Source organism: Callionymus lyra, chromosome 2, assembly GCF_982586985.1.
Source record: "Callionymus lyra chromosome 2, fCalLyr1.hap1.1, whole genome shotgun sequence".
NCBI classification, from domain to species: Eukaryota; Metazoa; Chordata; class Actinopteri; order Syngnathiformes; family Callionymidae; genus Callionymus; species Callionymus lyra.
In genome coordinates, this window is record NC_141819.1 from 41981003 (window position 1) to 41994057 (window position 13055).

The window sequence follows — 13055 nt, forward strand, 5'->3', positions numbered from 1 at the left end:
TCATAACAACAGCTTTTCTGGAAAAGAACTTCTTGATGGCTTTGCAATTATATCCGCGACCAGGTCGAGCTCTTCAGACATTGTGTTGAAAAACAAACAGTTAGATTAACTCAAATCATCGTTTCAGCTCCAAAACGTTATGAGGAATAATTGAATACATATTGATGAAAAATGAACAATAAAAAAATATATATATATATTTTCTGATTATGTTTAGGCCAGCAGAGAAGGCCTTGCTGGCACTGATGGCCTGCCACTGGAGGAAACCCAGAACACAATATGCACAAAAACAGATCAGGCTCTAAGCGCTTTGTGACCCTGGTCTGGAAAAGCGCTATATAAATAAATATTACTTATTTACTTACTTACTTACTTATAAAGGGTAAGACCACTCCGTAACAGACAAAATGCACTAATGACCATTTTTCTTAAAAACCTTATTTCCTGTCATAAAAAAATGATTATATGTTTGATAATATTCATCATATGTTTGTTTTTAAATAGAACTAAATATAATATTGTTATGTGATGGTATATTTCACCCCAGAATGACTAAGGACATTGGCATTCTGTGAATTATTTTCTGATACTAATGATTCATCATGAAGGTAAAAAAAACAAAACCCCAGTGAGGATCGGTGACGTCACCGCAGCTTCAGGCGCGAGCTTGATCGTGGAGTGTGTGCGCATGCGTGGCACAAGGGCGGAGCTGCCAGCTGTCACTAGTAAAAAGTCACATCTTTGACGAGTTGAGGAATATTTCTGGTTTTTGTCGACTGGAGCAAACAGACGGTTTTGTTTTTGTTTGCTTGTTTAATACCTGCTGGATTTTTAATAGCTGGAGGACACGACTCTGCCACGGTGAGTTCTCCAGTTTGAATTTCACCTGCAGGTTCAATTCTTTAAAAACACTATCACTGTCGTTTTTAGCTTAGCATTGTTGAAGCAGATACATGTTCCATAAGTTTGTCGGAAAGTTCACTTTAAACGACGTTTACGAACAAAACATATTATTATAATTGACATGAAATAAGGTTTCTGCCTATTTAGTGACATGTATAATAATAATAATAATAATAAGCTCTATTTATATAGCGCCTTTCTAGACCAGGGTCACAAAGCGCTTTAGCCATTCTTACAGTCTTCCTCCAGTCGTTAGAAAGTCCCTGTTTGTGTTTCGTGTCCGTGTGTGGGGGAGAGCCCACGAAGGTCTCCCACACACTCTCGCTTTTCTTCTGTAATATTTATGTAGTTTCTCGAAGTTATGGCTCGTTTTCCTTTTTACTTTTACATTAAAGGTCTGGACTATTACACAATCAATTTAACTATGTGAAATATTAAAATATTGAAATCCTTAAACATCAACAAACTTCATATTTTTAAAGAATCTTTATTATTTTATTTCTGAAAAGAAGATTTTTGAAATTCATTGACATGCTTAGCGTTTTTCCAAGTCTGACTTAGTTTGTGATTATTTCTGTAATTTATATATTTCAGAAATGTGTGGATCATTTTCCCCTCAGATTGCATCTTTTTGTTAGGGTATGGACTTCCATTCTTATATCTGTTGTCAAACATGTTTTCACTGACCTAATATTGATTATTCAACTGTTAAATATATACCATCTGACTGTCCAATCTCAGTGTTGGTTTTTAAGGATTTTTTGGAAGTGAAGGGTTTATTTTTATTATTTGTTATTACAGCAGTTCTTCACTGCAATACTTCTCAGCTGGACTTGTTATTCAGGAATGTCAAACCAATTCAGTTTTGTCATACCTGCTAAATGAGCAGCCATTAACTCAAAATGTTCAAATATTTGTCTTGCACATTCAGATTTAATATTTATAATGTTAATAGGACTTGTGTTAGCATTAATAGATTGAAGGTGTCAATCAACCAAAGATGCAGAACCAAACCCATTTTTATTGAACTAGATTCAACAAGAAAGAGCTTCATCTGTTACATTGTATTATGGGTATTGGTTTTTCTTTCATGGATAATTTCTCATATTGCTAAATATAATGAATGAATGAATATTGTTTATTTCTGGGGTTAACAGTTTAAATCATTAACATTTCAGTCCCGCCCCCATTATCCTCAGAGTAGTAGTAGTATTTGAAATGAAACCATAGATATAATCATGTCTTATGTCAGATAAAAATATTTTTGTCTTAAGAAACATCTGCCTATGACTGTAAATAACTCAAGATGCTTGTTTAAGTCAACAAGTACAAAACAAGTCAAAATTAGTGAAACACAAACTTTCATGATTTGTTTTTACTGTTTTTATCTGAAGGTAGGTCTCTGAACATGGTGCTGACATTAAACCGGTTCATGTCAACAACCATCTCACATGTCCCATTATACCAACAAAAATAATAATTATACTTATAATAAATCTTGATTTATAAAGCACATTTCAGGAGTCAGACAGTGCTTAACACAGGACAAAAAAACACGATTCAGTTAGTTAGTAGTTAATTAATGACTTTAAACATGACACACCAGAGTAAAAACGACACCCAACATATTATCATAAAAAAAATCACATCATCAGAAGATTCAGACTGTTTTCAAAATAGATTTCAAAAGAGAGAGGTTTTTATCAGTACCATTTTACTAATGAAAGCAATTAACACAGTGACAACATGGCATTTATTAGACATTTATTACACAGTATACAATATGGATGTTTTTCCTCTTAGATGAGGCACTTTTTAGAAAATTAAGGCAATACAAATTGCAATTTATATATATTAGAGAGATAGCAATTACCTTTTTTCTAATAGTTAAAAAATATAGCATTGTTTAAAGCTAAAATCATTATTATTTGTTTGTCATGGAAAGGCTTTCAATGTGTATGAAACTACAAAGTGTATTGAAAAAAAAACACCTTGTAGTTGTCTCCTCAAGGAGAATTAATGTTATATTTGTTTATCATAAAATACATTTATTGCTTAACCATTAATTTGTTTTCTTAAAAAATATGAAAAAGAAAAAAAGAATCTGACCAAAATCATGAATCTTGTTTATTGTTTATTTTGGGGGAACAAAAGGATAGCATCCGATCTAATATATAAAATATAGCCCATTAATATTATTATTATTATCTTTTGCCCACGTGATTTATATTGTTTTTAGCTTGATTGTTGTGTGGTTTCACTGTGAATCTTGGTCATTATTATCTAATTCTCTGTATAATTAGATTTTATAAATCTGTCATGTTACATGTTAACTATACAATCAAAGCTTTATAAATGACAACATTTTGATGATCTATTTCTTAAAGGGCAACTGATGTGTTGATTTAATCTTCTCTTAAATTGATCTTGGACCTCTTTTTTACTCATCACTGTCGGTTTGTACAAAACTCTCATTTGAATAAGCTCTTTACACTAGGACTTGTTTTGAAGTTATTATTTGGGATGCTTAAGCATATAAGTAAATAAGAGTGTTTTAGTGCATCTTGGAGAGGAAGACGTCAACATTTGAAACATGTGAGTCAGTTTTTATATTAGTGGCGCTTTCAACTTTTTTAAAAGTACTGTATCAACAATTAAACAGCACTGTATCTAATTTAGTTTTGTTTTTTAGCTTTCAAACCATAGTTTATTTTTTCTTTAATATTTTATGGTTCATATTAAAATAATGTGTGTGTACAATAAAATAACTGGACTTTTTTTTATTTCCAATTAACACGCAAATACTCACAGCATTTCATTAATTATTATTTTTGTCGATTAAACTTCCGTCCGCTAGACGGCAGCCGTCATTACGTTCTCCGCTGCTAAAGGACCATGAAACGGTATCTTGGTTTACAAACAATTGGAAAAAAACAATAACTTTGTTAAGAGTCATGTTTCTGTATATTCTGTAACACCAGAGTCCAGATTCTTGATAATACACACCCCTAATGGTTAGAAATGTGTATTTTCTGTCAATGATGTCGTAATTTTGGGTCTCAACAGGAGTTTGCCCTGCAGTAAATGGTCACTCATGGATGTAAGGACTGATGAAAACAATGCAGCCTGTTTGGGTCTCTTCCAATAGGTAAATATTTCTGAATTTGCTCTCTGACACAAGGTCTTTGGACTCACTTGTTTTTCTTCTTAGTCTTACTTGTAGATACCCAACCAGCAACACTCCAGAGGAGCACGATGAAACCATGAGCACCGCTGAACAGAATCCCAACAACCTGATGTCGAGCCCAAACACTCTCTCAACTGGAAGGCCAGACGGAGAAATGGACCGAGACCCCCAACATTGCAGCGCCTTCTCCTCCTACCATCAGTCCTGCAGCCTCTCTGCAGGCTTCCCCCAGCCCACCCCATACCCTAGTCAGAATAAGGTAGCCTGGCTCCACCCCAGCTTGGCCAGCAGCGGGTCAGGGTACCCCAGTAGTCTGCCAACCCACCTGAGTGTGAAAGACTATCCCAGTTGGCCTGAAGAAGGGTGTCAGTTCTGGTCCCTCCCTGGTCAAGAATGCAGCCTAGAACAGCCGCTGTCCCTCCATTCCAACCCCGCCACACGCCACCATGTCTTGTCTCCTTACGCCTGCTCGCCTCAGGGGGCCGTCTGCTGTGCTCAGTGTCCTCCAGAAGTCTTCCCCAGGGGTCCAGGAGCCAATCCTCACTGGCCCCTCTACAGCCCGTATGGGCCCTATTGTGAGTCCAAGGTTTTCCTCCTGCTATCTTACATGTTCAGCTTATGCATCCTGGGAATTATTTTGGTCTATTTAAAGCAACTAATGTGTAAACCCACCTCTGCTGACTTACTCACTCATGACAACATCTTGAAGTTATCGCTTTATAAAGTTGTCCACCATCTGAAATCTCTGCAAATGAGAGGTTACAAGAGCGGAATCCACCCTGCTTTGTTAAAGTCCCACGGAGGTGGACACTTTCAAGATTGATGATGCTGCTTGACATTATTTTTCATATTTAAATGTTTATTTATCTATTCAATATGTTTTATTTATTATTATTATTTATCGTTTTCTAACCACCTTGATTATTTATTTCATTTTTTTCACTAATATTCTACTCACCCTCATGTCAATTAAGGGTTGTGATTATTTTTAGAATAATCAGTTCCTCTTTAGAGTTATAGAAAAAAATGTATCCATTTTAATGTAGCAACTGGAGGTCAGGTGTATTCATCTTTGTCCAAAAAAATGCTCACTTAAAAACATCCCAATACCTTTGTGCTGCTCGTCTATAAATGTCCTTCTCGTATTGAAGCCTCAACATGTGGAACTATTCTGAAAAAAATTCTATATATTTAGCTTGTTTTTAGAAGCCATCCATGTACATCTGGCACATGTGCACTGAGACTTTCCATGTGTTTGAATGAAGATAAAATTGTAGTAGGAGCTGAGACTCCTGAATCTTCTGCTACAAGCAAACTTAAAATATACAGACTTATTTAAGTTTCTTTTCAGTAATGCCCAAAGTCAAGGCTTCAATATAAGCTGGACATTACAGTCGAGCAAATGAAAATTGGTGTCAATTTTAGGTGAACTATCACTTTACCTAAAATCCTTTTGACTTTTTCATGATATCTCTTTTTTTAATTATTAGTTTTACACCAAAACCCCTTGAAAAATGTATATTCAAAAGTATTTTTAAACATTTTCTCCTACTCATCTCAGATCCTGCAGGAGCTCCTCATCCTGGAAGTGGATGGTCTCAAAAGTGAGTTTAAGTTTAACCTTCATATTGTTCCATGATTACAAACGTTTTCTTCATAACGCCAGGAGCAGAAACTCTGCAGCTCAAGAGAAGCTGCCCGCCAGCGGCTCGGCCTTGTCTCTGGAGCAGAGTGAGTGTGTCGTCCACTTGAACGTCTCTCGCTTGTGACCTTCACTTGGACTCTCCACTGATCCACAGGGAAGGTGTTCGTCACCTATGAAGCCGATAACGACGACCACGTCAAGGAGGTCATCAACTTTGTTGCTCTGCTGCGTCACAATGGCTTCGACACTCATGTGAGTCCCCCAAACTCTGAGAACTCTCCAGATTAAAGTGCGGCTCATGACTGGAGAAACCAGAACGATGGCTAGCTTGACTGCAGTACCTTGTCAGCTCTGTTGTATTAAAATGTTGTTAAGGGCAAGTACTGATGACTCAATCACGCATTGCTGTGCATGCACTTATGACAAATTACAATCACGCCCAATAGATCAGAAGAGAAGGATCTCGTAGGACTGAGAAGATGCAGGTTTGTGGTCCCGCATTCATCCTGTCATCAATTTCATTACAGATCGACATTTTCGAGCAACAGTTCCGAAGCATCAGCAAGATTGACTTCATGGAGACATTCCTCACAGAGGTGACATCACAGCCCCAACACTCTCGAAATCTTCTAGCATCTAGTTGTATAAATAATTACGTTTAAAAATGTGTACATCAAACGGCTGAATTTGTTTTAATTTAATAATTGCTGAATGTTTATTAGTTTACACATAGTGTTTGATATTCCATGCTCTTGATCTTTAGTAGTGTTGTACGGTGAGAGGTCCCTACAAATAAAATGTTTTACTGTTATTATTATTAATAATAATAAAACCCCAAAGTTTCAACATTTCAAAAAGTAATTTCAAACATTCAATAGGTGACACTCTTAAAACGTCCATACACTTGTCAGCTCGTCCTCTAATGATGATGTCACCTCTCCTTCCCACAGAAAGAGTATCTCATTATCATCATCATCAGCCCCAAATACCACGAGACCGTCACGACGTCTCCAGGCGGGCCGGAGCACGACGAGCGAACATGCAACACCGTCTACATCCACAAACAGCTGCAGAGCGAATTCATCCAGAACGGGAGCAAAAATTTCCGGTTCATTCCGATCTTGTTCCCCGGAGCCAGAAAGGTAGACGTTCGCACTACCTTACAATATTCTTGTTTACACGACTTCTGTCTTTTGCTCTCCCGCCTCAGTGTCACGTTCCCAACTGGCTCCAGAACACACACGTGTTCGGCTGGCCACGCGATCGCGACGACATCCTGCGGCGGCTGATGAGAGTGGAGAAGTACAACCCACCTCCCGTGGGGGAACTACCCACCATCGTGTCCATCCCCATATAGTGAGGGAGCAGAGATTGTAAATATGTGGCATAAAAACTTTCAAACATTCCACGTGTGTCGTCCTTCTTCTTAGACCTTTAGCTTTTGAACATGTGATCACTAGACAAAGTGTCCCAGGTTAGTATTTCAAACATGTCTATAACATTTTGGTTGTTAAAAAAAACTTATTTTTCTCTCAGCAGAGAAGCACAAGCAGGCAACGACATGCCAATCGTCCGCCTTCAGGCGTTTTGCTTTTCTGACTTGACGAGCAGCATTCTCATCTCCAGGACAGTAATTAATTTTAAATGTTTAATACATTGTATCACCCTAACTTCTTGAATTTTCTTTTTGAAAGATCATTCCAAAATACTTATTAAATAAACAAAGTGTTTTCAATTATACTAACAATTTTTTATACATCTATATTTTTAACAAACATTTCCTTTTTTTATTTTGTATTATTTTACTATGTATTTAGTTGTTTCTTTCTAAAGGTCTCCAACTTTTTTTTTATCATTTAATTTCTTTCATCATTTAAAATAGTCAGATTATTGGTTGGAAGTTAAATCGTTGATGCAGGATTTTAGTTTTCAAACCACTGTGTGATTGAATGCTTTTATTTTCACAAGAGGTAACACTGCAGATACAGACGTCATAAAAATCTGGATACAGTGTTGTCGTATATTGAAAAGTACATCAAATAAAATTAATTTTAATAACAACAAAAGGAACATCTGTAATAAAAGTGGGTTACAAAGTGACAAAGTTGATGTAAATAAACTTTAAGAATGAAGGAAACAAGCTCCAAGTTACTGGAAAAACACTGAAGTGCTATTTTTGTTCAAAGCTACAAAGTACACTTGAAAAGCAGGAAGTCTTTGAGTTTCCTTCAAGGAAAAGTACTATAAAATAAGTTACAGTACAGTGACTCGGTTCAAAACGGACTTTTTGTTCCCGTCTTCTGGTGTCGGTCCAGAAATGTCTCGTCCTTCATGAGTTCCTGACAAATACTTCATCTTGTGTCACAGAGAAAGAGACGGAGCGTCTCAGACGTCGTCGGCGGGCAGCGGATGCAAGTTGAACCTCGGCCTGGTGAAGAAAGCCATCTTCTCTCTGCACAAACACACATTTAATGCAGCGACGACAACACCCACATCAACGTAACACACCAGCCTCCATAAAAAGAGATTCCTAGTCTCTGGTTCTCTCGCTCTTTATAATAAAATTAATTAATTTCAGTTTTATGAATATATATTTTCTTACAATCACTATCATTTTGTTTATAAATATGTATTTTAAATACTTTATATTTTTCATTTATTTGTATGTTTAATTCAATTAAAATCTTACGATTATATTTTGTTTAACGTAAACATAACTTCTTGAATAACTGGGATTCATAATTTTTTTAAATTTAAAAAAAAACTTCAATTATGTATTGATTTCAATGTTTAAAAAAAAAACTTTAGCCATGAACTCTTCCATCATCTTTATTTGTCATTTATTTCTGAGCCATATGAGACCATATGCAATCCTGAACCATTTTAAATGTTTTATTTCTCAAAGTATTAAGTACTTTGTATTATTTTTAATTATTTTAATGTTTAGATATATCTTTTTTTCTCTATTTTATCAACCTTTCTATTTAAACCTAATATATTAATTTTCTCACTAAACTATTTGAAATTATTATTTTATGCATTCAGACATTTTAAATACTTTATATTATTTTCTACAAATATATTAAAAAAAAACATGTTTTTCTAGTTTTTTCTCAAATATTTATTTTAATGCATTTTTTTTAACGGTTTACTTATTATCAGTATTACAATTTCAACTTTCTAAATATATTTCCTCACTCCTTCAGTATATATATTTTTATACATTTAAATTTCAATTCAGACCTTCTTGAGTACATATTAAATTAATATTATTTCCATAATTTCAGCTCCTTTCAGTAAATTGTAAGAATCCAGAATTGATCTGGATCTGGGGAAAAAGAAGACTCTGTTCACAGTCTCACCTGAACGTCTGCACTGGCAGCGGCTCCTTCTGACTCTGCCCTCTCATCTGCAGGACCTCCTTGGACGCCTTCCTCAGCCTCCTCTCCGCCGCCTCCTCCTGATGCTGCTCCTGTTTGCTCTGGCTCGCCTGCACAACAGTGCCGTCACACCCGTGTCAGGGACACCTGGACGGGCGACTCACCTGTCTCTGAGCCTCTCGCAGCAGCCGCTTGAAGCGCTCGTCTCTCAGGGCCCAGTGCGGGAGCTCGCCCGCCTCGCTCTGAGGATCCTCCAGACGCAGCTTCAGCTCCCTCAGGGCCGTCAGCTCCTCCATCAGCTGCCTCTGACGCGTCCGGCAGGCCTGGAGGTCCAGCTCCAGGTCCAGAGACGTGCGCGTCGGCTGCTCGGCCAGAGAGGAGCGGTACGACTGCTGCTCGCACAACATAAACACAAGCTCAAGAGAGTTTTCTCAGCTTATTTATTATATAATTACTATATTTTAATATTTCATTTCATTCTTTTCTACTTCAATTATCTTTATAAAGATATCCCAATAACCTCATTGATTATTTTGAATTGTTTCTTGAAACATTTCTTTCTTAAAAATGTATTTTAATATTTTTACATTTGGAAATAATATACTTTTTTCATCATACATGCAAGATTTGATTGATTTTTCTTCTTAAATGCAATTTATTTTCTTAACCTCATTATTATTATTTGCTTTCCTTTCATATTAATTTTTATTTATTTATTTTTATTTAAATAACACATCATTTATTCCATTTCATCAATGTTTACCTCATTTAATTTTCAACTTGTTATCTAAAACCTTTTTTTTTTGTTTAATACTAAGTTTCCCCACCTTACCTTGAATGATTCACAACTATAAGATCTTTTAAATCGACAGTATAGCATTCGCGAGACATTACAGAAAAGGAAAAAGGATCTGTATATTTTTCAAATACATAAGGCTGAGCTACAATAGTTGACGTTGCCTGAAGAGAAGAGTAACATCAGGCAGATTATTACAATTGATGCTGAAGCTGAAACTATGGAAATAATCTTTACATGTTATTTATTAAATATCGATTCAATCTGACATATTCAAATGTTCATGGGGGTAATCTTGCCCTGGTGGAGCTGACCTTTGACCTCCCCTCTAATTAAATTCTTCTATGAGTGTCTTAATTTTAATGCGTCTTCACCTGCTTGTAGCGCAGAGTCCGTCGCTCCAGCGTGTTCCTGACAAACGGTGATTTCTTTGGTAGAGTGGAACTGTCGCTGTCGCTGCGGTACAACTGTAGACGCACAACAACACGATCAACACTAACACACTTGACTTGTGGGGGTCGGGGGACGGGGCATTGTCCACACACTCACCCTGCAGACGTACTGACTGCGAGCACCAGGGGAGAAGGTCTGAGACCTGACGATAGTGCTGCCCCTCATGAAGGGCGAGCCATGGCCCCACCGGCCGCCCCGCTCTTTGGGCCGGACCCTCACCGGCTCCTGGAACATCCCGTCGGTCATGGTGGCCTTGTCCACCTGCAGGGGGCGACGACACACAACGTCAACTCTGGAAGATTCCCTCATGACACTGCGGACTTCACCTTCACTGCCTGGACTTTGACCGGCGTTTGGTCACAGCGCCCCCGTGTGGGCGCGCCACAGACGCCCTCAGCCTCCGGTGTGTTGGCCGTGCTGTTGCTGCAACCGCTGTCCACAGACTCCGCCTGCCAACTCCTGCACACGCCCGGCAACATGGAGACATTATTACCTTTTCTATGCAAGGATATCATCATTGTTATCACAATAGTTTAACATTTTAAATGTTAGCTTTGAATCGTTTAATTAATTATTTTTGGTAAATCAATTTAAAACATTTCTGTAGTTAAAGATTGAATTTGTTGTTTTTTTTAAATCATAGTATAAAAAAAAAAGATCTTTTTAATTTTTTATTTACACAGATTGATAAAATTAATAACACTAGACGAGATCATGAATACCAATTAATTTCATGCATTTTATATCATTTTATGAATGAATTACTAAATTGTATAAGCCACTTATTATGTTTTATGTATTATAATAATCACGTTTAATTGAATTTATTTATTTCATTCAATATTATTATTATTAATATATTATTCAATCATAGTTGAAATATTTGAAATGTTGAATTCAACCCCCAATATTGTGATGGCAGCAATGTATGTCATACCTCTCGGAGGTCATCATCTCCAGCAGCTCCTTCTTCTTCCTCTCCGGCTCGTCGTCTCGCTCCTCCAGGCGTGTGGAGGGTCTCGTGCAAACGCCGTCCTGTGAAACCGGCCGTCAGTTATGTGTGAGAGGAAAAGATTTTGAAAAGAAGAAAATGTGATATACCAAAGGACGAAGTCTCTGCTCTGACCTCTGGAGGTCAGACCCGCTCAGCATCTGGACCCTCAGCCAGTGATAGACCATCTCTACACTTCCTTCACAGTCGGCCAGACTCAGCTGAGCTCGACCCTGCACAGAAAGAATATATGTTATACTTGTATGAATTCTATATTAGTAGAAATATTTGGAATAGAAAGTATTCCATTTCTGATATTTGATATCCGTCAGTGTTTTTTTTTCAATCCTGAAAACGAAAACTTTATACCATAAATAATACTATATCTACAAATTGTTACCCAATATATTTACAAATTTAACCTTTAAGTACAATATTTGTGCCTTCCCTCATTTATTTTTTTAAAATAAGTTTTGTTTTGACTTTGACTTAATTAACATGTTATGCTAACATGTCATTATATTTACAGTCAAAGTGTTTTATTTAATCTTTTCAGACAGATACTCAAATATAAGAGTTTTATTTTTCTTACAAAAAACAAGGTTATTTTAGTCAAGAAAACATTATTAATTTACATTAAGATTAAATATTTGTTTTATTTTTTCCACGTGCCAAACTCCTTTTTTAAGTTAAATATTTGAACTCTTTACACTGACGTTTTTCCAAGCCTGAAACCAACCCTTTTATGTTCCAACAATAACAGAAAATACTAAAATTGTTTATATATATATATACACAGTATATTTCAATATTCAGACTTTCCTTCATAGATTTTTAAAAAACATTTTTGAAGCTTTTATTTAGAATGTTATGCTAAATATCATTAAATAAATGGTAAAATCATTTAACTGGTTTAATTTCATCTCTTTAGACCACTAGTAAAATATACAAATTCTATTTAAAAAAAAAAAAAGTATACATCAAAATATATTAATTCAGACACCAAAAATCTAACTTCAATGAGCTTTTATTTAACATTCTATACTAATATATTATAATATGTATTATACAATTTCAAATTGTTGTTTAACAATAACAAGTAATAATAATTATTAAATGATAATTAAACATTTAAACCTTCCATCATGGATTTGGACACATATTGTGACTCAATTTTGTGAATCAATAATCTTTTTCACTCTTCCTTTCAAGTGAAACATTTAAACTCTTGGTTTGGAAGGAGTTGGAGAAAAAAACGAGGTTCATAAGAAATGTGTAATTGAGAAGATTAAATGTATTTTCAGCTCCAGGAGCAACATTTCTCTCACCAGCAGCTCCTCCTGAGCCTGGGGCCCCAGAGAGCAGAGCGACATCTGCAGGGAACACAGCGTCAGAGCGTCCACAGGAACAGGCACACGGAAGCCTTCGTTGAAGCTCATGTGAGTCTGAGGCTCCAGAGCTGTGCAGCAGTAGAACGCACACGCTCTGCTGGAGTCCAGAGGAACCAGGTGGACCTTCACATACCTGCAGGAGCACAGGTCACACAAGAGCCACAAATCAACACAATATCACACACAGACTCACACTTTATGTCCGTCTCTGACCACAGACTTGTTGAGACTCTTGAGCTGCAGAAGATGAAGCCGCAGAGACTGAGAGCACGAATCCCACCTGAAGAGAGGAGAGACCAGTGACACCAC

The 13055-nt window shown here is 36.5% G+C and overlaps 2 protein-coding genes across 2 annotated transcripts in view; one reads left to right on the forward strand and one right to left on the reverse strand.

The window, feature by feature from the left end:
- The first annotated feature begins 726 nt into the window (after nt 1–726).
- On the forward strand, nt 727–7140 carry traf3ip2l (TRAF3 interacting protein 2-like). The gene is made up of 9 exons (XM_087783100.1): nt 727–861; nt 3970–4051; nt 4115–4665; nt 5652–5694; nt 5757–5821; nt 5890–5987; nt 6263–6331; nt 6686–6877; nt 6946–7140. The coding sequence occupies exons 2-9, from the start codon at nt 4014–4016 to the stop codon at nt 7090–7092; spliced, it is 1203 nt and encodes a 400-aa protein (XP_087639226.1). The 5' UTR covers nt 727–861; nt 3970–4013; the 3' UTR covers nt 7093–7140.
- A 535-nt stretch (nt 7141–7675) lies between these two features.
- The window catches only part of wwc3 (WWC family member 3), a 29508-nt gene continuing 24128 nt past the window's right edge, over nt 7676–13055 (reverse strand). The window contains exons 14-23 of the mRNA XM_087785312.1: nt 12940–13026; nt 12684–12879; nt 11466–11588; nt 11302–11399; nt 10691–10823; nt 10461–10625; nt 10286–10378; nt 9280–9507; nt 9098–9225; nt 7676–8187 (exon numbers count right to left, since the gene is read on the reverse strand). Of these exons, the coding sequence (XP_087641438.1) occupies nt 8121–8187; nt 9098–9225; nt 9280–9507; nt 10286–10378; nt 10461–10625; nt 10691–10823; nt 11302–11399; nt 11466–11588; nt 12684–12879; nt 12940–13026 (1318 nt within the window). The 3' untranslated portion in view covers nt 7676–8120. The remainder of the gene's footprint in view (nt 8188–9097; nt 9226–9279; nt 9508–10285; nt 10379–10460; nt 10626–10690; nt 10824–11301; nt 11400–11465; nt 11589–12683; nt 12880–12939; nt 13027–13055) is intronic.